This window comes from Lepeophtheirus salmonis, chromosome 3 (assembly GCF_016086655.4).
Source record: "Lepeophtheirus salmonis chromosome 3, UVic_Lsal_1.4, whole genome shotgun sequence".
Taxonomy (NCBI): Eukaryota; Metazoa; Arthropoda; class Copepoda; order Siphonostomatoida; family Caligidae; genus Lepeophtheirus; species Lepeophtheirus salmonis.
Window position 1 is genome coordinate 29,286,528 of NC_052133.2, and position 25,025 is coordinate 29,311,552.

The window sequence follows — 25,025 nt, forward strand, 5'->3', positions numbered from 1 at the left end:
TTCCTCATATATGAAAACTCTTCCTTCGCCTCTGCACAATCTCTGCCCCTTTCATGAGAGGACGAATGTACCTTCTTCAAAATGAATTATAAGTTAAGCTAATTACATAGTTACTGCATAATAATATATATTCAAATATATAAAAAAAGATTTCAGCTAGAAAATATGATCGGCATAAAATTTAATTTAATTTGTTCAACATAGCTAAGAGATTTACTAAAGTTAATGCTCTATTAAATAGATATTTTTTTTTTTGACTTCATATATGTTGTTATTGTACTTTTTATTGTTTCTAACCAGCAAAATAATAACAATATTTTTTCTTAATTAATTATAGTTTAGTTACAGTAAAACCTGTATTAAGCGGTCATATAAGGGAAACTAAAAAAGGAACATGTGCAGTGTAAGTACAGGTGACTTCTTAAACAAAGTTTCCTATTTTTTAATAATTATACATTTGAAAACTCGATATGGCCACTTAGTGTGCTGGTATGCTTAAAACAAGTTTGACTGTATATACTATTTTTTATAATCATTAAAGTAGGGATTCCATATCAAGTGTGCCATGATCTGCCACTCATGTCATGTCTCAGAATTTGATAATTTTTAGCGTGCATCTTAAGTTTATTTTGAATATCAGAATAGAAAAGTTTCAGATCTATGGCACGCACCCTTTCCACAGATAAGAAACAGAAAAAAGGCCTAAAATCATTTGTTAGTTAGCTAAATATGTCAGGCACACCAACTGATATTTATCTCTTACGTGAACTGTAAAATGATTGCAGTAAAAAGTTTGGAGACAAAATAATTTTGGTAATTTGATTGTGTGGTAATATCGTCGGGTACATTTTGATTGTGATGTAAAATTATTGTAAAGTAAAATCATCGTGTTCAATTTGCTTGCAATTTATATTATATTCGGACAATAAAACACTTGAATGATGAATGTGAACTCCTGGGCTTCAAGGCAGTTCAAATTCAACTGCCGCTGCTTTCCTGAGCTTGAGAAGCCCATCGAATGCGTATAATCCACCCCATCCCTCGGTTTGTGCAGGTGAACTGTTTGGCTCCGAGAGAGTGGAGTTTAAACTACCTTGAAGCCAGCATATCAACTACAAAAACCCGAAGGCTCGGTTGATTATGGGGTATTAGAAGGGGTCTTTGATGCTCAGGGAAGCAGCGTCGGTGGAATTTATCTTCTCTTGAAGCCAAGTAGTTCACCTCCACAACCCGTAGGCCAGGTGAATTATTGGGTATTAGAAGGGGTCTTTCATGCTCAAGGAAGCAGTAACGAAGGAAAAATAACCTGCCTTGGAGCCCGTTTGTTAGCTAATTCTTCCCAACTTTGGAGTTAGTATTCAATAATTAATTGTTGGGAATTGCTCACCGCTTAACAAAAGCTAATTCAAATTCAACCAATTAACGTTCAGAACACTGAATAGGAGAAAAATTCGGAAACATCAACAGCCAAAAGCAAAATACATATTTTTGTGTTAGCTTGGTAAAGCCGTGTGGGAGAGCCCTTACACATAGTACTGACAGCGAAATTTGTCAAAGTTCCTCTCCCTTCAAAATTTTAAGATGCTATTTTCACGACTAGCACTTTGAATACACATAATATTATTTTCATATTGACAATAATATCCAAATAATAAATCCATCCACAATAAATAATAGTAAGCAAAAAAAAAAGAAAATTGTTCATTTCCCTTTTGACAATTAAGGTTGCGAGTAGATAAAAAAGCTCAAAGTTACGTTTTTCTCTCTGTTTCTTTCAATTTTCTAAATTTTTGTATCAATTTGTTCTAAATTAATAACATTTTCCAATTGTATACAAGTGTTCTGATTTAAGCTATTTTTGTTGGTTTTATTCGTTATCTTGTCCTTTCACTCTGAATAACATTTTCCGGATTTTTATATTGTATTTGGATTATCAAATTCTTAGACATGAGATTTATAGCACACTTGACATGAAATGTCCGAAAGGTGGTAAAAATAAATATCAAAATATTCTGTAGGTATCTTACAACAGAGTTGAATGTATAAAAAAGAGGACAATAATTGAGTCACAAATTCTACAAACAATTTATAAAGTGATATCTAAATAGTTCATTGACATGAGAGACAAATTTAAAAAAAAAATAGAATTACATATTTATGTGAAAAATAGAATCTTAACTTGACCAAAACAGTTTTAATAATAATAATAATTGGATAGTTCATTTCTAAAATAGCAATTAATTCATTGAGAGTTAAAACCTATTCATGTATATGAATACCTATATATAAGTAATTATAAGAATATTTTAGAGATGCATAGAGTCAAATGACTACTAATGTCAAGGGCGTCTACAAAATCATATTTTGAGGTGGGGGCTTGATTTTAGGGATTATTACGAAAAAAAATTGAAAAATTATTTTTCTTTTAAATTTCAAATTATAAATTTTTAGAAAAAAAAAACCCCCATAGCTTTTCTCAAAAAATTATTTTTTGAAAAAAAAAAAATTCCAAAATTAAATTTCAAATATAAGATTTTTTGGAAAAAAAATCTGAAGAAATTATATTTTTTGGGAAAAAAATTTAAAAAATTCCCAGGTGTTCATCAAAAAATAATTTTTTGAAAAAACAATTCAAAAATCCATATCTATTTCTAAAAAGTTAAATTTTCGGAAAAAAATTTAAACTATTAAATTTTTCGGAAAAAATCAATAGCCATTTTGAAGAAGTTAAATTTTTTTTTGGAAAAAATTTCAAATATTAATTTTTTTGGAAAAGAATTTCAAAAATCCATAGCTATTCTGAAGAAATTAATTTTTAGGGAAAAAAAATTCAAAAATCCACAGCTGTTTACAAAAATAAAATAATTTGAAAAAAATTTCACATATTAAATTTTCTATTAAAAAGCAAAAAAATCTTAATACAGTCCACCCTATGCTGATGCCCCTGAATGTTGCTATTTATTAACCCTTTCAATCTTTAAATAATAAACAACTGTGATATGTGAGTTTAACAAACTCTCTCGATCTCTAAATCCCTTCAATTCAAATCGATTGACTAAGGATGCTTAATACAATCATATATATGTGCCTGTATGACGAATGTCAGAACTAGGGGTTAAGGGTGTACCACCAGACAGGGCTGCCGCTAAAGTGGTGATACCTCCATGGACTATCTGAGTCGGAATAAATGGGATGTGAGTCTGAAAGTTTGGATTATAATGTAGCGACTGTAAAAAAAAATATTTATTTTTTTCGCATAAAATATAATAAAAAACTTAAATAAAATCCACACATTATTTGATAAGTATTAAATACTTTGTATTTTATTAGAAAGGCCGCAATTAAATAACTTGTAGGCAAATTTTATTTTCTAAAAATATAAGTCATTAAATTTCGACGTTAGAACCTGGTATAATGTAGACATTAGGGATATATTGATCCCAGAATAATCTAGATATCACTGATGATAAAGTTGACATTTTTTCAAGGATCTTGACGAATCCCCACATAGTAGATCATATTACATTCAAAATGTGCATAAACCGTTCCATCACATAAAGTAACTATGACGCATTTACATAGTTTTATTTAACTTATACAACACACGTTACGTTAAGAAAAACTTTCCTCTTCAGTTAGTTTATATTTAGATTTATAATTTTACTACTTACATGAATACTATGAAGGAGTGGATATTAATTTATAAGGTGGATCTTCCTCTCTACAAGAAATACTATACTTCCTAGTTGTTGATTGGTACGTAAGACTCTTGAGGAAAGTCAGGTCTTCTTTTCCAAGAGAGAAGATGGAGAAAACTGACGCCTGGAGGAGGACATAATTTGTTTCTTCTAATATCATATCATGACGCTTCTCTATTCATAGGGTATATTTTATCTTTGTTTTGTTGTTTGATTTTAACTCTAATTTAATGTACATATGTACATTTAAGTAAGCCTACAGTATATCTACTTTGTGCTTCAGAAATTCATGCGGAGAAGGGGAGGTGAAGCTAGAGCTAGGAGGTTGGGTTATTAGTAATGAGGTTATCTATGAAAATTTACATAATTTGAAAGAACCCCTTACCAAAAAGTCATAGAGTACACATAAAATCTACGTACACATTAAACTGCCCCGATTTTGGGTTACTATGTTTTTCCTCCCGTACAAAAACATTTTTTTTTTCTAGGGAGAATCAAAAAATGACTTTGGCAAAATTTGAGAAAACTCTAGTTATTTTCGGAATGGTATATACCGTTTTAATTTGAAAAAAAAGAAGGGATTTTCGGGTTAAAATGGACTATTTTTAGACCTCTTCTACCGTCCTAAATATGATGATGCTATGAGCAAAAAATGTACTATTTTATGTACCAGAAAAAAATATTGTACATACATCTTGCTTTGAATAATTTAAAGAGTCTAAGATCTACTTAATAATTAGCGATTTCCTTCTTTTATCAAACCCTAGCTGTAGTAGCTGGCATTGTCCAGAGTGATTAGGCATCGGTTAAAAGACAAGTTTGACTTTAATAATATATATTTTATTAAAAACTTGAGTCGAGTAAGTGTTTCAATCTGAGAGTGATTCAGATATTACCTTGAACATTTTTCTACAAGTCAATGACAAAAAAATTACCAAAAGTAAAGTTTAGATCGAACATCTGTTAAAGCTAGGAGTATTCTTTTAGTCAAACGATGTACAATATATATAACGTAAATCATCTTTAATAGAGAATTAAGAAAGAGAGAGAAGATCGAAGGGTTGAATGATGATTAATAATATTAATATTATATTAGACAGTATTGTGTGCGTGCCATATTTATTTCATCACTGAGTATTACTTATTTATTTTGCTTTATATAATAATAGCATAATTATTATACTATTATTATTACAAAGGCCTGTACCATACCAAAAATGTCCTTAATAGCCTTCAACTTTGCCAAAGTCAGTTTTATGATTGTAACCAAGAGAAAAGGTTTTTGTGCAGTTGGAAAAAAATATAAACGCAAAATCTGAACAGTCTATTCTACAAACATAAAATATGTGTCACGTCCTTGATAAGTCTGAGTATGAAATCCCTACACTGTTTAGAATCCACAAAATCCTACACTTTCCTTTTAAAAATATAAGAATATCTATCAAGAAGAGTTGAAATCGCATCTTGGTGGGAAAAGGATATTCAATCAAATCTAATATATGTATTAATATGAAATAAATAAAGTATTTTGTTGGACCAGGGATGTCCAACCCGTAACCTGCGCACTGCATTCTGGTCCCGCTTAATGTTTAAGTACGCCCCATTACTCAGTCTCATTTCAAGTCGTATTTTTTGAATTTTTTTGAAAAATTAATTATCGCTCATGGAAAAAAAAAAAAAAAATAATGAGAAAACAGATAATTTTTTTTTAAAGAACATTTCTAGAAAAGGTCATTCGATCAAATTATGAAGTGGAGGAATTTTTTTATTTTTTCCAAACAATTAAAAAAAAACCAAGCCCCCCAAAAAATAATATTCATAATAATCCTGTGGATCCCGAAAAACAGGGTTGTCAGATTGGCCTTTTTTGAGCAGTTTGGTCTTCAAAAAATAGATTTAGTCTAAATTTGAAATGAATGTGTAATTAATAGCTTTGTTTTATGAAGCCATTTTTAATAGGTTCTGTGGTCCATTAAAATATTTCAAGTGATAATGCAATCCATTATATTAAAAGTTGAACATCCCTGATTTGGACTTTGAAAGATGATAAAGTAAAGTTTGAATGAAGAGATTAAAATATTAAACTTGACCCGTCAAAACAGAAAACAGTTGCCGTGGAATCGATCAATAATAAAATCACGAGATGTAATTTAAAATCAACATTCTTTAAATGATGGAAATTAAGATGGGGTTTTTGATATGTCCAAATGCATGTTAAGCCTCTGTTATTTTCCTACAAAATCCTAACATCAGTACTTCCCTGGGATGTTTAGCCACCTCAGGATTATAATGTGTATTTTAGCAATATAATACTTTCTTTGCCCTTTTCCGTAGTTGTTATGTACTAAATGCATCAGTGAACAAATTGAATACTTTTTACTATAGAGTGTTTACACGTGACGTTACAATTTGGATGACGTCAGTCGTATTTCAAGATGGCTGGCTTAAACAATCAAGTTTTAATAAAACAATGAAAAATCTTTTTTCATTAATATTAAAGAAAATAGTGAACTATTGGATGTCAAAGTGGGACCAAAAATTAAAGCACTTAAACCTTACTGTATATCAAAAAATCATCGCTCAATCGTCTTGTTTTATTATATATGTACTAGCAGTTGTACTCCGCATTGCTGGGAGTAATTGGTCTGGCTATAAGACCATTTTTTCTTAAAATAAAGAAAATTCTCACTAGCATTAATCTCCGTTATTCAGAATCACACTCCCCCGTAACTACTCAATACAATAATAGTTATATCAATTCATATGATGTATTCCCCTTCAAAAATGAAAGAAGAATAATCAGAGTTTGAAAAAAAATAAAAAATTGTCACTGATGAGTACTTTCGTCTAAAGCAGGGGTCACCAAAATTAATTTTACTGCGGGCCTGGTAAATGAAAGAATGAGGTGTTCGGGCTGTATAATCTTTCTGTTTTGTAATTTGTAACAGTGACAAATTCATTCTCAGCAAACTTTATCAGTAAGAGTTTCTAAAGCACATTTCATGGACTCATAATTCTCAGAGTATAACGTTCCAGAAAAACGTTTGGTAAATGTTTTGCTTCATTTTGACGAAGAAGATGGTACTCTTTCAAAACTGCAAAACTTTTGCTACATATTATACAAATAGCTTTCTGGACCTTTGTTTGCACAAAAAAATCTTTACTCCCACTCTTCTTTGAAAACGTGACACTCGGTGTTCACTTTTCACATTTTTAGTTGCCTTGATGAAGAGTGAAGGATCAGAAAATGATAGAAAGGGAAATATGCATAATTGTGGGATACCCAAACGGAGATGGAGAAAGTGAATTTCTTGAAATGTATTGAACATGACAAAGATACTCTAGAGTTATTTAAAAGATAATACACATAAAACGCCACACTACGCCAATAGTAAATGTAAGGCATACGTCTTATAAAGTCAGTTCAAGTACCATAAACTGACGTCGAGGGCCAGATCTAGCCCGCAGGCCGTAGTTTGGTGACCCCTTGTCTGAAGGAGCGCTCACTAATAAAAACAAAAAAAAATATTTTCAACATATCAGCGTTTATATTCTAATCAAATATTATTAATATAATTTATATTATCATATACGCACATAAATTTTGAACATATTCATACAGATCAATAACAAAAACAAATAGAAACACGCCTTTAATGTTTAATTAGTACATGACAAAATTTGTTATTTTTTTTTATCAAAATCTTTATACATGTTGTGTACAAGCTGTACTGACTGTACAAGTTACAACTTGTATAAGAAAATTGTACAAGTTTCAATTTTTTCGTCATAAAATGCATTATTAAATAACTATACATCGATACTATCCTTTTATTTGTATACATTCAAATGGCATGGTTATTATGTATTTATGAGTCATATAACTCTGGGAGGTTGAACTTTATTATGTGTAACATAACACTTATATCTAAGTAAATTGTAATAAAATAGTCAGAAATGGCACATTTAATATATGTATAGTCCATGGAACATTCAACTATTGTATTATCATCATCCTAAATACTGTAAATCCTTGATTTAAAATAATTCCTCTCATTTTTTGTTTGTAACTTGTACAGTTCCTTATACAAGTTACAACTTGTATAAAATCGCAACTTGTTCACAATATACAAAGAAAGAAGAAATCGGTGAAAATTATATTTTCGCATTTTTTTCAGTCCAAAAAAAAAAATGGGATTTTCAATGGCTATTGGATTCGTAGATAAAATAAAGTTTGTAGAAATTTGTCTGGAGATTCGTTTGCATATTAATAAGACACATAAAAATTTATGTTAAACTGAAATATCTCTCCTTTTCCAAATAATTTTTCATTTTTTAATTAAACGTCAATGTTTAATTTTTAAGAAGAAATGCCAAAAGCAAGATGCATTTTGTACATAAAGTTGTAAATTTAAACTTAATGATAACACTAGGTTTTGGAATGCCTGCAGGCTGAAACCAACAATTATTATTGTTATTTAAGCCATAGAACACGAAATGACCATTAAAACTTTCAACCTCTAAAGGTTTGCCCTTTAAAACCGTTTAAAAAAATCAATTTATTAAGGTATAGCTAGAATTCAGTTCCATATTTCGACATGAAAAAACATGATTTCAATGTAAATAAAAAATGGATACAAACATTCAGCATTTGAAAAATGAAACATTTTTTTACTTTATCTTGATTACAGAGAATGAAAGTTTTAATGGTCATTTTCGTGTTTTACGGCTGAAATAACGATAATACTTGTTGGGTTCATTTTGTTGTATAGTGTAATCAGTATCTTCAATTTCCGGAACATTTTAATTTTTGCAATATTTTCAAATATTAAACAATTCTCGATGGTTATTTTTTCTAGAACATTATTCTCCATATCTATTTAGTTTTTGCAAGTAGGAAAAAAAATCTTGGTAGTTTTGAGTTCCTCTTTACAATTCCAATAAATGCTATTGACTACTTTTTTTTGCAAAATTAGTGCAAAAGTTTTTATTGTATTTTTCTTCACTAAGTTCGATTCGGCAATTTTTTAACAAAAATAAAAGATGAAACTCTCATCTAGACAATTTTTCTCATGCATATATATGTTGGTATTTTACTTGAAGTTTATAACACAATCTTTTATTTAAATTAATAATAATACATATATTATAATGCTCGCACGCACAAAAGAGGTCTAGACATTAAGAAGAAATAATATTGACCATTGTCAATGTGATTTCCGACTCCGTCCTCGGCCTAAGCAACGCCAGATAACCCATTGCTAGTATGTTTATATGATTTATATCATGGAACACTATATCCAGTACACTCGGTGACTCGTTTTCCTATATTCAGACATTCATCCAGACAAACTTTACTTTATCAATATAGATATGATTCTAAAATGTTATTACATCGTTATACATTCTTAATTTCATATTATAGATAAAAAAAAGGCTTTGAAAATTACTGATGTGAAAAAAAAAATATTGTGAGGAAACATGGGATAAATTTTTTAAGGATTTCTTTTCTAAAAATTTTATTTTTTGAAACTCTTTTAAAAATTTCAAAAAACAAGCCCTCATCCCCCCATCCATTCCTGCGGACTTTCTTGCACTAGTTTGCAAAAAATTTACAAGTTATTTTAGGGTATTGCAAAAAAAGTTACTGATCCCTGCTATAGAGAATATAAATTACAATTGAGATCTTTTCACAAATGTAGTTACACTATTCAGCAGCATCTATGCCCGCTGGCTGAAACTTACATTTATTAGTGTTATTTAAACCGTAGAACAAAAAAATGACCATCAAAATCCTCACCGGCATAGACTTGTCCTTTTTTTGAAATCACGTTTTAGAGTTTAAGTTTGATCGGGAACCATATTTTGATGTGTCACTCTGTATATAAGGGAGCTACAAAGTTCTATATGCGCCCGTTCTAATATCTCGAAACATATGCATAAATTTGTTTGAATTTTAAAATGTACTCATGCAACTTCCTGATTTAATTACCTTTTAAAACTATCAGAACTTACTATCAATACCAACCCCTCCCTGTTTCTGGAAATTACATTTTAACTTGCAAATTTGCCTCTGGGGCCTAAGACATATTCTGAGATCAAGACCATTATGAATGAGTAATTGGAGATCAGAGCTTTACCATAAGCTAAATCAGGAGAATTGCGTCGAAGGTTCAGAAAGGAAAGCACCTGACTGATCGTAGAGGCTGATCCTCTAACAAAATAAAAAAAATCCAAGTTTATCGGATCAGGGTGAATAATGATCGTGGAATAAAATCTCAATTAACCTTAATACATATCAAATAACTATTGTAAATTGCCTTAATCAATTGCAAAATTGCTGAAAAAAGATTCTCGAAAGAGGGTATGATTACATCAGAAAATAATATTTATATTTCATGCCTGTATCTAAACTACTAATTTAATTATCGACTCATACGTATATCGAGCTTTTTTTCAATTTTATAAGTCCATAAGAGACTTTGAGACTCTGAAATTGGGAATTGAAATCGCTGCTGTAAACATTTTATTACCTGTTGAATAGAGCATATGTAGGTATTAATGTAAACTACGCATCTTCAAATGATGTATTCAAACATATTGTTTGACAGCACAGTTGGGGGGAAAATAAAGGATGAGTGTTGACATCGACGGCTCTATTTGAATTAATGTGATACAAGTCTATGTTTTATAAACATACAATTACAACCTGGAATAAAAATGATATCTCTGTATGCGTTCATATGTGACTATTATCCTTTGAACATAAATATAACAGATTTATTCAATATAATTTTGTTTAATGGATCTGAAGCAATTAAATTTTTATGAATAGGGTTGTAAATCGTAAACAATTTTAGTATAAAAAAAGAAAACTAAAAGGTTATAATTGTTACACTGACAATTTAAAAAATATTTTGGAGAAGGGCAGCTTAGGTGTCTTGACGTTTCATTAGAGTAACTACAAACACCTATGAGAAGAAGGAAATATACACAAGTTTTTGGATTTATTTTGAAAAAAAAATCAAAAAATTCAAATTTCTTCAAAAAAATTGGGGTTTTTTTTGGGGGGTGGGCTGGAAGGGCTGTAGCACTTCCAGCCCACCCACTGCGGACGACCCTGTTTTTTCTTTTTTATTTGCAATTCTACTAGTATTTCATTTTATTTCGGTGCTTCGTTTAAAATTACATTTAAAATATCATCAGTGCAGTTATAAAAAATATGACCTTAACACGTGCTAGATTTTTTTCTAGTTAGCAATCAGAAGATTATCATTATTTTTTAATTTTTGATGAGATAATATCTAAGTACATATGATCATGAAAGACGGAGAGTAAGAATGGTGATTTGTTGGGGAGTTATTGTAATTGTAAATCCCTGTTGGACTTAAAGTAGAATTGAGGATAAACAGCGGAGTAATTCCTGTCTATGTACATTATCCTCGCTAGATATAGAGTGGGATTTGTGTTTATATTTAATTCGTACCCTAGTTACTTGCAACTAATTTAATAACAATGACAATTCACTTTGTTACTTTTATGATATCACGCAACCTTTTTAAAAAAAGCTTGAAAAAAATCCAAAATCAGTTGGTGGTTAGTGAATGATTTGTGAATGATATAATTTTTTTAGTTCATATTGATTATTTTCTTGCCATTATAACATTGAAGCTGTCATGTTACACTTATTTTATGCCTCATTCTCATCTTCTTACATTATATAATCATCATCTAGGACAGTTTTTCAGATCGTCAGATTTTGAGAAAAGGTTAGCACTGTCTCAAATAATGTTTGCATTACATAATCATACAGGTATCCTGTATAAGTTTGCTCGCACGTTTACTTTCTCTTTCTATCTCAAAATTGGAGAGAGCGACAGGGAATGTTGAAATTCAATTATCGAAACCTTTTAATAACAAATAAATAACTTTGCTAAATAAATCGACTGGAAAGGTATATTATTGGAGTAGGAGGAGAGGGACTATGAGTCGATCCGTGGACGGAGGATGAGCCCAGAGGAGATCACATATCATTATGTAAAGTTATGTGACTATTTCTACGATGTGATCTCCTCCGGCCTCGTTCCTTATTATATGGATCGACTCCGAGGCCCTCTTCCACTCCCTACCCCTGTTTACTCGATAAGAAACCTTGTCCACATACTGAGACCTTCCATCTACTTTGATCATTATACAAAGTGATAATTATCGGAATATCTCGAAAAAGTGAAAAAGTCGAGGTGCCCATCCTCCTACTCCAATGGCAATAATATATTCTGCGCAAAGTTATTTCGTTAGTATTTAGAGTTTTTTAATTGAATTTCAACTTTCTTCTTTCGCTGTCTCCAATTTCGAGAAAGAAAGAGAAAGTACAGGGAAACTTATACACCAAATCGTATTAATGGAGAAACAACCAAAAACACAATAAATCATTATTTTTTAGATGACGAAAAAATGTATAAGAATGTAATTATATGAGCGCAGATTATTTTGTATGCCAAAGGGCTGTTTAAGGCCAAAGTATGGTAGCTGTCATACCCAATGGACATCTTGATTGTCTAAATCAGGAGTGACAAGCTTTATGAAAACTGTAATTTTTAAAAATTTATATTAATGAAGGTATCTAAAATGTAAAAAAGACAAAATTTAATATTAATGAGAAAAAAAAATTGATTTTTTTACAATGATCAACAATTCCTATATATTTTGTCAGCCGTTGTTTTTCTACTATTTTTAATTTTCGTATTTTATTAGTGTTCTAAACACATACTGGTTGAATTCGAATTAACTTTTGTTAAGTTGTGAACAATTCCTTATTGTACATGAAGGAAGAATTTTCATAATCCTATTTTGGGATGAATTTGTATACGACCAACAAGAGAAGGAAAGGTTAAGAGATACGATAAATATTGCTATGCGTTTTATTATTTTATATTTAAAAGTTAAAGCTATTAAAATATAGAAACTTCATTCTAATCACATTTATAGGGATTTTTTAAAAGAAATTCTTTGAATTGGCCCAATGGAGTTGCACCAATCAAGTATAAGTCAACTTTTACTAAAAAATAAAAATAAAAATTTAACCCATATAACTCCATATTCACTTTTGGAATATTAAGTGAAATATATCACTGAAGTAACTAAATCCAATGGCATCAATTAAGCCAAACTGAGATTTTCATGGACGTTGCTGAAATTTGATAGGTTTGGGAAAAGTAATTTTGTATGTTTCACTTTATTTCAATACTTTATAAGAATTGTTAAAATTATCCGTTTTAACCCAAGTACACCCCGTTCTGTTTTGTTGCCAACGAGGATCTAACCTCATAATGCCCTTCTTGTAGAAGCCCTAGTCCCGCTTGACAAAAAACTTGGACAACCAACATTCACAAGCATCTATTGAGGTCAAATTATTACCCGAAGAACATCAGCCAAGAACAGGGGGTAGACACTTTGTGCCAGGTCCGGACTGTAGGGTGGATACATAAGAATTTCCCACTCAAGCTCTCGGAAGCTTCTGGCGAGTCATCAAATATGCGTGCGGCCTGGTGTTATCTTGATGAAAGACGACTCCTCTCCTATTCACCTATACTGGCCGCTTCTATTCGATCAACAGCTTCATACGGTTGAGTTGTTTATAGTAGAGGGGAGAATTGAGCAAAAAAAAATATATATCGAACAGCTGTTGTGCAACACGAACCAAAAGAGTATCGGCCCCGTGTACAAATTTTCTGGTCGCTTTTGACGCGTTTTTATCTATCAAGTAGTAAAAATGTAAAATATGTACATTTTCTTCCTTACTCGATAATTCACTACTGAACCGGCCAAGCACAATACTGTCCATATAGGATTTGAGTATGCAATCACACCTTGACAATACCTTATCGTATGATCCGATGTGACCAATAGTCAACAGGATATATTTAGTTAAAAAAGGGCAGGGAAATACGAAATTCCGTCTTCCCATAACATTATATAAAAAAGTTTTTCAGCAATTGAATCAATTTAAAGGTTTTCTGGAGGTCCAAGTAATTGATTAACGGCTTAATTGTCTACATCAGTGGTTATTAAACTATATTATGCATATCACTGGTTTTATACTTGGTGTTCTCGTGGTACGTGGAGGAGCCTCATAAAGTCTGAAAAGTGTAAAAATATTGAAAGTATTTCAATCCAAAATATTCAATAAACTGATTTGATTTTGAAAAATGGATTGCTAATTCAAGTACCACAAGAATACTCACAATAACAACACTAATGGCTTATAAGATATGCCTTTAAGCCGTATTACAAGACATTAAAACCATTACGCTTAGATGAATCAATTGTAATGCAATGATAATCATGATTATAATACATTTAAAAGTGAATACAATCAAGGAATAATCTAATGAGGAGGTAATAAGTTTAAAACTTAATTATATGGAAATCCAATGTCAAGTCGGTGGATTACAATTGGGATTTGCTATAGTTTTTGTGAAATTTATCTCCTCAAAGGGATTCTAGGACCCCTCAAAAAAAGTAGACAAAATGTGAGTTTACTTATCTTTCTCAGGGTAATACGTCGCTTACATAAAAATGCATGCATTATGTATTTGAGCTCAGACTTGATAAAGTTTATGAACTCTCTTTAGGTCATGCATCTTCACCAAAGTTTGGAAAATTCATTCTTTATTAATTAGTCAATGCAGCATCATTCTATATTTTGCATTAAATCATTTCGATAGACATTTTATTAACCTATAAAAATTCTTGATAAGAGTTTTTTTTATATCTAAAGCAAGGACCATTTTCAAAAAGGAAAGATTTGAATATACATTATACCTGTTCAAAATTTGTATATGTTATTATCTCTTTTTGCTCCATACAGTGACTTTATAAAAAAATTAATATTATTTATTGGTTAAACCAGTGTTTCTCATACCTTTTTCAGTTCAAAAGTGCATAAAATTTCAAGACACTCCAGTGTAAATTTGATTAAAAATGACACTTGTCAGTCTAAAATGTCCTGTTTATTTAGACGAGATATTAATGAACAGCTAATAAAGATTGCAGCATTCGTAAATAAAAGCTAGACGCTTCTATCTATCATCTTTTGACAGTTATTCAACAAAGTTTCATCCATTTTGGACATGCCGTTATTATGTAACAGTCGTTTGAGTGGGTTCATGTGAGTGTTTTTTTGAAAATAAACATAATCGCGTATCAAACGGTCATTAAATATCTGTTTGTAAAAGTGTAGCCTATAAATAGATTTAAACAATAGCAGACATACAAAGGCTTGTTGTGTGAACTCGCTTGGAGTTGGTCAGGCTCTCGTGGACAAAACCTGAAGAAGAGGTAGGCTTTCTTCGAGCTGAGTGATGCTCTCTTTTAGTACCTTGAAATTCGAATAGATTAAGGAGATGGTTGTGCAAGAGAGGCATCTTCGAACACCTTCTTAGACTCATCTACGGGCCTGCTCGTATTTATTTAAAATATTATTTATATAAATTTATTAAAAATATATTTAAAATAAATTCTACTGGACGTCCGTTTATATTTATAAAGAAGAAACAGATTTAAAAAAATATCTAAATAGCTTTGCTGTGAAGATGGATAAAATATTTTTTGGAATATCTGAGTACTTAACCCTTTATAATTCATGGCGATTCATCCTTTCCTCTTCTTCACCCCCCTTTACTTCAATAACTGAATATTTTTTACCTAAAAATGGCGGGGAAAATGCAAATACAGCTTCGAAAATGCAAATAAAGGTCGAAAGGGGGAAAAAAACAAAAAAACCGATAGGACCCAAAATGAAAATAAATCTTATTTGTATAATTTGTACATCACTACTAATCATCTACGAAGGGTATTTATTCATATATTGATTTGTTTACTTTGTATTTCAACCGTCTATTGCAACACCTCAAAGAACAAAGATTAAATCCTTGCATATAACATACATTTGCACTTTCATAACGTATATGATCATATCAAAACTATTCATAATTAATTGCACCCCCTCTCCTGCTTTGATCAATATCTAGGTTTTATTCATGCATACATTGTTAAGATATTTTCAATTAAGTAGTATACATATATCTAATCACGACATAAAATAGATACAACAACAATAAAGAGTCAACTTCCGTAAAAAAAGGCAAATATGTACATAAAAAATCATCACATTACCATTAATATAATATTATGCTGTAAGTACAATGTAGGGGAGACGGGGACAGTTGTACTACTTTTTGTGTTTACCTCAATTACTCCGAACTGCTTTCGTTTAGACTATCCCAATTTTAACACAAAATACATATACAATATGCATGTCCGCTATTCCTTGAATATATTAAAAGGTAATATCAGAAAATAATTTTTGCATAAATTGCGTTTGAATGCAACTCGTTAGATATTGCAATTGTCCCCGACGCAGAAGGACAATTGTAACGCTATCAAAATATTCCTTTTTGAATTAAAAATACAAAAAAATAAACTAAATAATTTTTTATTTCATTAATATATGACTATTATATTGAATGATTAAATTTTGATGTATGATAGTCAATTATGGTACATATTGTAGATCAATAATCAGTATTGTAGATCGGAGCAATTCACTTTCAAAAACCTCTTCGGCACCCTTTTTGAGCTTGATGTGAAGTACAATATACAAGAATAAACAATGCTTGGAAAATTGAAGTAATTGTTCAAACTGCCCTTTGGTACTGAGCGTTACAACATCTCAATTTTCTTCTCACTGAGTGAGTTTTGAATGTAGTAATAGAAATAAAATACATATAGTGATATTACTGTACCATGGCAATGGCAATTCTTTGACGCCACGAAAGCAGACGAGAGAAAAAAGATAGTTGACCAAAACAATCGAAAATGCATATAGTATTTCCCGCTATAAGCTCCAACAATTTTATAGAAAACGGTTTTAAGAAAAAAAGTTAGGTCTTTCATCTATTAATGATCATGTCTATGATTCATCTCCTGAATCAAACAATATATTTACACAAATATTTATTCACAACATCCCTCTATGTATTTTATCTCTGTTTTTGAATTTTGATAAAATTATATTAACTGATATAAATAAACAATCAATAATTCAAGTGATGTCACTTTCAGAAAAAAACAATGAAAAACTGGGAACATTACGTCTATAATAATGACCCTCAAGGACACTACTTTTATCCAGTGTCTTAGAACCGGTCCTACCAGTCCTTCAGACCTGTATTAGGGGTGTCCACCGGATTTTGGGCTGGAGGGGCACTCTAAATATCCAAATTTCAAAAAAAAAAAAAATCTTCAACTTTTTTTTTTACAAAAGATTTATTTTTTTGTGTTTAGCTATGGATTTTTATTTTTTTATTATTTCATTGTTTATGAATAGTTATAGATTTATGAAATTATTTAAAAAAAGTATAATTTTTGATATTTTTTTTTTTTTAAATTTTCTATCCAAAGTATTTAACTTTTGAAATTTTTTTCCCAAAAAAAAAAAATTATCTTTTATGAACGGCTGTGGACTTTTGAAATTTTTTTCCAAAACATTTAATTTTTGTGTGAACAGCTTTGGATTTTACAAAAAAATTTAGTTTTTGAGTATTATTTTCAAAAGAAAATTCCAAACCAAGACCCCCTTCGGACTGTTAGTACCAGAAATGATTTAAAAAAGAAGAAATAAATAAAGTTGAGTGACGTCTTCAAGGAGTGAACTGGATCGGACCAAAACTGGATAAGACTGCACTCTTGAGTCCTAAATAAAGATCTACACAATACTACTTTTACCCCTCAACAACCGTTTTTATCCAATATCTCCAAGAAAAGTCAGCAAAAAATATTGATTTTTTGCCACATTATATTATACAGCTATGCTGTAAATTTTATGACTGTAGCTTTTCTATATTCGAGAAAAAGGGATTGTTGTAAACGTCCATTGTTATAACTGTCCCTTGTCTCCCCTACTTAGCAACTACATATAATAAAGATTACAACAAGGTATCAAAATCAAAGTTACGTACTTCTCAAGAACTCACTTAGTAGTCGCATACATACAAATCGTCAAGTATAATATTTAATTATTAAAACACCAGTGATATTTATATGTATGTACTAAAGGCATTTCATTAAGGCCTGAATAATTTATACCCATCATGTATGAACGGTACATTTCAAACAAAAATATCAAATAAAGGATTCATCGATTGATTAATTCATCCAGTTTTAGAAGGACACTATGAGAGGAGGATGCATTGGAGTCTTGTTCATTTACCTATGGGCTGTGACATTGGCTCAAAAAACATTATCTTCATTGAGTGGTATAATCAAAGACATTTCAAAAAATCAATCACATCTCCTCCTTTCTGCATCTCTACTAAAGAAAGAGGATGAGCTCATTGCTCTCTGGGATCCAGGATTAAGGCCATGTGATAGTGAAGATGATAAAGAAAACGTTCTTGAGAGTGAGTTCTGATTTTTCTTTTCCTTTGAGAAAATTATTTATTGTAAAGTTGAATAAAAATCGTGAAATGTGTAATTTATTTAATCAATGGATTTAGAATTCATTTTAAACAAGTAGAGCTACCGAAATTAAAAAAACTTAAAGATAAAGAGGAAGTTCTTATGAGTTCTTTTGATTTGATTTTTTTTTAAATATAATATCAGAAGTAGGAGACTTGGACTCGCATGGATATATTGTTATTATCCTCGACAATTAATAATAAGATTCCGACCAACTGAATTGACTTTTCCAACAAAATCATACTTGTAATTAAAAGGTCATGACTTGAGAAATACTTGTGAGTTGTGCATGAGATCTAGAATTGATTAAAATATTAAAGGACTTGTACTTAACTTGGACTTGTGAACAAAGGGCAATCCTGTTAATGATAATGGTGAATTGGTGGTCAATATCAAACCTGTAAAAAAGTATAAATGCATATATATTGATACTAACTATATGCATTTAGAATTCTTTTTTTTTAATGGTACTCTAGCTCCAGATTACCCTCAATATAATATTACAAAGATCAAATTAAATTAGGACGTTCACAAGAATTGTGAAATGCTTAACTAAATTTTTATATCAGTGCCATAAAATAGGTATTTATTTTAAATCATTTTATTATAGTTATACTCGTATATAGACTCATTTAACTGACATAAATTTTTTAATAGTACATGTATTTATCGAATATATAATATATAATCATATCTATTATTGAAATTACATCAGGCTTGAAATTTTTGGTCAATTTTAAGGAAATAAAGGTCTCCTAATCAAATATTGGCAGAGCCAAAGTTCCTTGAAATCTTCCCACCATTTTTTTCATGCAAAAAAATTGCTGACTTTTTTATTATTTGGATCAACTAAGGGGAGTTTATTGGATTTCTAATTACTCACTCAGTTATCCTGACAATTAATTAAAATTTTGGTTGCTCAACACCAAACACGCAGTCAAGTACCTATTTACTTGCAAAGTTTCTAGCTCATCTGTTCCTCCATTTGTTGGTTTATCAGGAAGAACAAAAATGTGATACTGATAGGTTCGTTTATTTTATAAAAAGTTGAGACTCATTTCATTGATTAAAAATAAAAATATGTATTTGTTATATATCATATATAAACTCATCAGATTTTACTCATAATGTCTTTTGAAATTCACATTAGGCTTGAGCCAGAATCCAAGATTCATCGTCACCCCAATTTCCCAAAAACAACACGAGGAATGTCATCATATCAATGCAAGATATTCCGGAACCGATCTAAAGGGTGGAATACTAGAAGAGGACAACGCTCTAAATGCATCAGACTGTCAATCTAGATGTAAAATGAATTCTAAATGCAAATATTTTCTGTTCTTCAGCAAAAATCACCATCAAAGATTCAAACATGGAATTTGTAGACTATTACAATATTCAGGGAAACTGGAAAAGGATTTACCGGGACATATTTCGGGTCCTAAGGCTTGCTTATCTCCAGAAGTGAAAAATCAAATTAACTATATTTGTTTGAAGTTGAAGGAATTATTATCATTGGAGGCAACTTATGAGTCCTCACAAAAGCTATCTTGCTCTCCTTCACAATTAAACAAGGATATCGAGCTTTTAATACCAGGGATTGAGCAAAGTGTATCGTATTTATTCGTTGAAGTTATTCTGAGCCGTTATTGCGATACATCTGAGGGTTCCTCTGAAATTCAAATTGTACGTGATGGAAAACTTTTACAAAAAGACTATTTTGAGAATGAAACTGCATCTGTTTTAAAAGATGATTCTTTACTCAAATCTGATAATGTGAATGATATTATTTCTACCTTGACTCTTGATTCACAGAAAAAAGTTGAGTCTAACACAAAAAGTTTAGTCACTTCTACTGATGCAGCAACTACTCAAAATCAAATACAAATATCTACTGAACCACTTGAAAAAGATATCTCTTCAAGAGAACAGATGAAGAATTCTGAAATTAGTAAAGGAATATCAGAAATCTCTACTGGACCAATTCTATCACTAAAAGTTGAACGTAAGTTGAACGATAATGACGAAAATCCTCTTGACTCCGGTACAACATCAAAAATACTGGATGTAAAACTTGAAAAGGCCGAAAATGCTCCATTATATGATGATTATCTATACTACGATTATTACGAAAATGATGCAATTGAGTCCAGTTTGACTCCTGAAAACTTAGATTCTACCCCTCCGAATGTGAACTTAGTTGATAAAGAAACTATAAATCCAATTATCAAAGAAACAAAGGCTACCTCCAACCCATCCTTCCCTGAATCAAAGAATCAGGTAACAACAACTTCCGGCTTCATCAATGATTTTAATTTAGTGCCTGTCACGAGTACAGAGGCTACTACCAAAAAAATTGCAACGACTGAACCAATACTCAAAGAAAAGGAGATCAATTTTAACACTGTTTCTTCTAAAATATCTGAATCAGAAATTGAAAAGTCGACCATACGATCTTTGTTAAAGGAATTTAATGGTTTTAATTTAGAATCTGTAACAAAAGCAGAGGCTCCGGCCAAAAAATTTGAAATGGCTAAATTAATACCTAGAAAAGCAGGGATCAATTTGAACACTGTTTCATTCAAAACTGAATCAGATACTGAAAGGTCAACAACACAATTTTTATTTAAGGAATTTAATGGTTTTAATTTAGAATCTGTAACAAAAGCAGAGGATCCGACCAAAAAAAAATGAAATGACTGAATCAATACCAAAAGAAACGGAGATCAATTTGAACACTGTTTCATCCATAACTGAATCAGATGCTGAAAGGTCAACAATACAATTTTTATTTAAGGAATCTAATGGTTTTAATTTAGAATCTGTAACAAAAGAAGAGGCTTCTACCAAAAAAGTTGAAATAATGGAATCAATAATACCTAAAGAAACAGAGATCAATTTGAACACTCTTTCAACCATAACTGAATCAGATACAGAAAAGTCAACAACACAATCTTTCCTTAAGGAATTTAACGGCTTTATTTTAGAATCTGTAACGAGAAACGGTGAATTTGCCAAAGATTCAGAAACAACTGAATCGCCGCTCAAAGAGACTGATGTAAATTTCAACTCGATTCTTTCCTCCTCTGTATCATGGACTGATGCTACATCAACAACATTTTCGTCCAGAAAGGAATTTATTCCACTAGACACTACAATGAGAACTTTCAAAGAGACAAGCTTATCTGATGAAGATATGGATGATTATAATAAAATTATCGAATCTATTCCAGAAGAGCCTCAACTCAGTATGAATCCTAATTCACCTTCATTCGAGTTCAAGCCTGATATATCAACAACAGTTTCACCTGTTATAGAGATAAATATGCAAAATACGGAATCAACTCCAAAAGAAATGATCTTGAATTTGAATCCTATTTCTCCATTAAATGAACTTGATGAATCAACAACCATTCCTTCAATAAATAATCCAAATTATTTCAATATTCAATCCTTAACGAGAGTAGGTGATCTATCGAACCTCAAAAAGGGTGATAGAGTAAAACTGATGAATGATCGAAATGATTTGAGACCCACATCAAGTTCTGGTTTATCAAATATAAACAAAAATAAATCATCTACAAATTTAAGCTCTATAAATGGTTTAGTTGTGACTACAGATAGTTTTAAAAACAAAGATCAACGTATGAAGATAGATACAGAAAATGATAGTAGACAAATGACTGACCGTCTAGGAAACAAAGATGCAGATCATTCGAGTTCTACCTCAATACCTTCCATGGTTATTGAGTTAACAGAAGGTGTGAATCAAACAACAGACACTCTCAATAGTGCTGATTTAGTCTCTGACTTTCAAACAATGAATCAAGTGCGATTACTACCCTTGCTTAACCCTCCGACAACGGAAAAAATTCCGGTAGATTCCGGGAACATGGGGAATAGTAAAAGCTCTTTGACGACATCGCCATCCATTTTGACTCTAGACAATCAAAAGAAGCAAGCATTGACTCAATTAGGAGCAACTGGTGAAACAAACCTGGTGCCCGGGGATTTATCTTCCCCCACGACCATTTCCTACGATAAAATCATTTTCCCTTCTACTGAGTTTATCAAATCTTCTACAAGCTCAGACCGTTCAAATAAACCTCTCAAGATAGTGGCTCTTAGAAATAAGGATCTTCCTCTTTTCTTACGTGTCTTAAAGAATCATTTCGATTCCAACGATGTAAAAGAGGGTACAATACCGAAGGGAGCTCGACAAGATATTGTACGAACCTCAGCAACACCTTTTAAAAAGTCATTAGATCTTCAAACATCAATCCAGCCACTAAAGAAGAAAATATATATTTATCCCAAGATCATTCAACTTTATCCCAATAGGAACTATGGATCAAAAGCTCTGTGGCTAAGATTTTATTCCCGAAGTACATGAGGGTTATTTGCATGTATGTACTAATTGATCAGTGAAGAAATGTTATCAAGTATTTTAATAAATTCAGTAGTATTTGCACTTTTTAATAATAATAAAAACTGTTTCTGTGTTTCTCTACTTGAAATATATATACTTCTAAGGAAAAAAACGATGATAAGTACATCAATTTCTATCAGGCCTGTGGCGAACCTAAGAGGAATACGGAAGTGGCACCAAGAAAAGCAAGGTAAACACACACAAATGAACAAGTTTAGTTTTTACCCATGTATTGTGAAACACAATTTGTGATAAATGTCCAGTAATCATATCCCGGTTTTACACTGGTTTAACTTTTGATTGATTTTATTGGTATATTGATGGTTTTAGTATGTACCTACCTCCCTTTTCAAAATTCAGTGTGGAGTAGGACTCTTGATATCATAGAATATACAACTTATGTCTCTCTCTACCTCATTTACCTTCATTCACAGAGCCACCCGAATGGCAAGAAGTCGGAATAGTTAATCTTCTTAGTTTATCAGTTATCCAATTTCACAACACAAATGAGTGACTTTGTTGTTTTCATGAACTTTATACCATATTAATATGAAAAGTGTCAATGATTTCTCTAACCGAAATATAAGGCTCGTGCATGCTTTCCAGGCTAATGGGGATATTGTGGAATAGCAGCGAAATGTATTTTAAAGTCTAACAATTTACCTAAATACAGGGTTGATCTTACGTAGTGGTACACATTTTATTATTTTCAATCCGGAATGAAATTGGTGAAGGAGAACAACAAGACACTTTATCTCTGAACAAAGCAAGCTGGGACGCAAGAGCAAAAAAGATTCTAAATTTGATCAAGTCCAACAAAAATTTGGGAAATTTTCTTTCACCGTTGATGTCACTGTGAATAAGAAGAACAGCTACTAAATTACAACCGAATATCCAGACAAAGTCTGAGACTCAGTGAGACTTCTGAACAAAAAATCCAGTGGCCAGCACTGGCGAAGTCTGCCCTCCCATTTTTGTGGAGAGGAAGGAGTAGCTCATTATAGATGCTTATATCGAACTTCTGGATAAGAAAGACTGCATAGTCAAGGTCTGCAAGAGATTTGGGCCTCGTATTGAGGCAATTATTAGAGCACATATTGAATAAAAGTTATGCCGAGGAAATATTTTTAATAAATGTTCTCACAAAACCTCTCTTTTAAATTTTACTCTTGAAAAGTAGAAAAAAATAAAATATGTATATACCTCTAAATAAGATCAACCCTGTAAATATACATATAAAATAGAAATGAATAAAATGCGCCTACTTAAATACGTATAAATTAATTTCAATATCTTTGTTAAGTTATTAGATAAAAATAATTATTACTCATCACTCTTGCTTATACTAACAGGCAGAGATGGGGACTTGGACTTCGACTCAGCTTGAACTGAAGTCACATTTAGAAGACTTGAGACTTGACTGTATCTCATCATTAAAGACTCCCGACTTGAGGTGGAATTAACAGTTAAAAATAAATAATTAAATCCTGCTTGCAGAAAAACGGAATGGACTCGCATACAATATACGCCAAGTTTACTTGTTATAAACTGTAAGAGTATGTACATACTTTGATTAGTAATACTTGGTTGGACCTACATATGTATATGGAACTCATGCAACTATATTTTATTGCCCATAGATATGCCATGAGTATATGAATTTGATCTACTTACAAATAGGTCCTCATAAATATCAGTTCATAAAATATTACAATTTAAATAGTAAAAAAATAAAAATATAATTTGAGGAAAATTAAATGAAATTCAAAAAATCAATCAATATATTTTTTTTTAATATCGTCAGTCGTTAAGAGATGATCAAGCTCTTCGGATCTCTTTCTTTTGAACAGAATGTGATCTTCTGAAGACTTTTTCTTCAAGTGATCTCTTTATAGAGATTTCTTAATAGACTCGAGTTCAATTCAAATAATTTTTCCCTGGATCTTCTCAACTCTACATTGCAAGTGAAGGAAGTGAGCTAACTAATTACTTTTTGGTTAAACTTAATTTATTTTTCCTTGGCCCTTCTATTCGGGGATTAAGATCTGACTCGAAAATATTCTATGCTAATGTCATGTTTCTACCAATTTCTTTGTATTTGATGTAATGTTGAATAGTAATCTATATGAGAATGACATTTATTAAAGATATTTACACGAGCTATAGCGAAGTATAAAAAATGATTTATTATTTAATCCTCAATTGTTTGACTTATTAATGTTAAGCACGATACTTGATCCATGATGACTTTTTGAAAGCAAAGATAGGATAGATTGTATTTCCGAGATGTAATCACAGGAGGGAGGCTTGACACCTCGATAATTTTTTTTGTTATAATCTTAATTGGAGAAAATATCTTGTAATACAAAAAAAATGAC

The 25,025-nt window shown here is 31.0% G+C and overlaps 2 protein-coding genes across 4 annotated transcripts in view; one reads left to right on the top strand and one right to left on the bottom strand.

The window, feature by feature from the left end:
• Window positions 1–25,025, bottom strand: part of LOC121114862 (glycerol-3-phosphate dehydrogenase [NAD(+)], cytoplasmic) — a 38,610-nt gene that overhangs the window by 2,782 nt on the left and 10,803 nt on the right. Inside the window, exon 1 of one of the 3 annotated variants that reach the window (XM_040708968.2) lies at window positions 3,672–5,478. The exons of 1 other annotated variant lie outside the window; for it this stretch is intronic. The gene's annotated coding sequence lies outside the window, so the exon portion shown is untranslated. Of the gene's footprint in view, window positions 1–3,671; window positions 5,479–25,025 lie in introns of those variants that run through there. One more of the 3 variants, XM_040708969.2, reaches the window with a different exon arrangement.
• On the top strand, window positions 17,736–20,912 carry LOC121114865 (uncharacterized). Its single transcript, XM_040708974.2, has 2 exons — window positions 17,736–18,160; window positions 19,369–20,912. Exons 1-2 carry the CDS (start codon window positions 17,935–17,937, stop codon window positions 20,910–20,912), a joined length of 1,770 nt encoding a protein of 589 aa, XP_040564908.1. The 5' UTR covers window positions 17,736–17,934.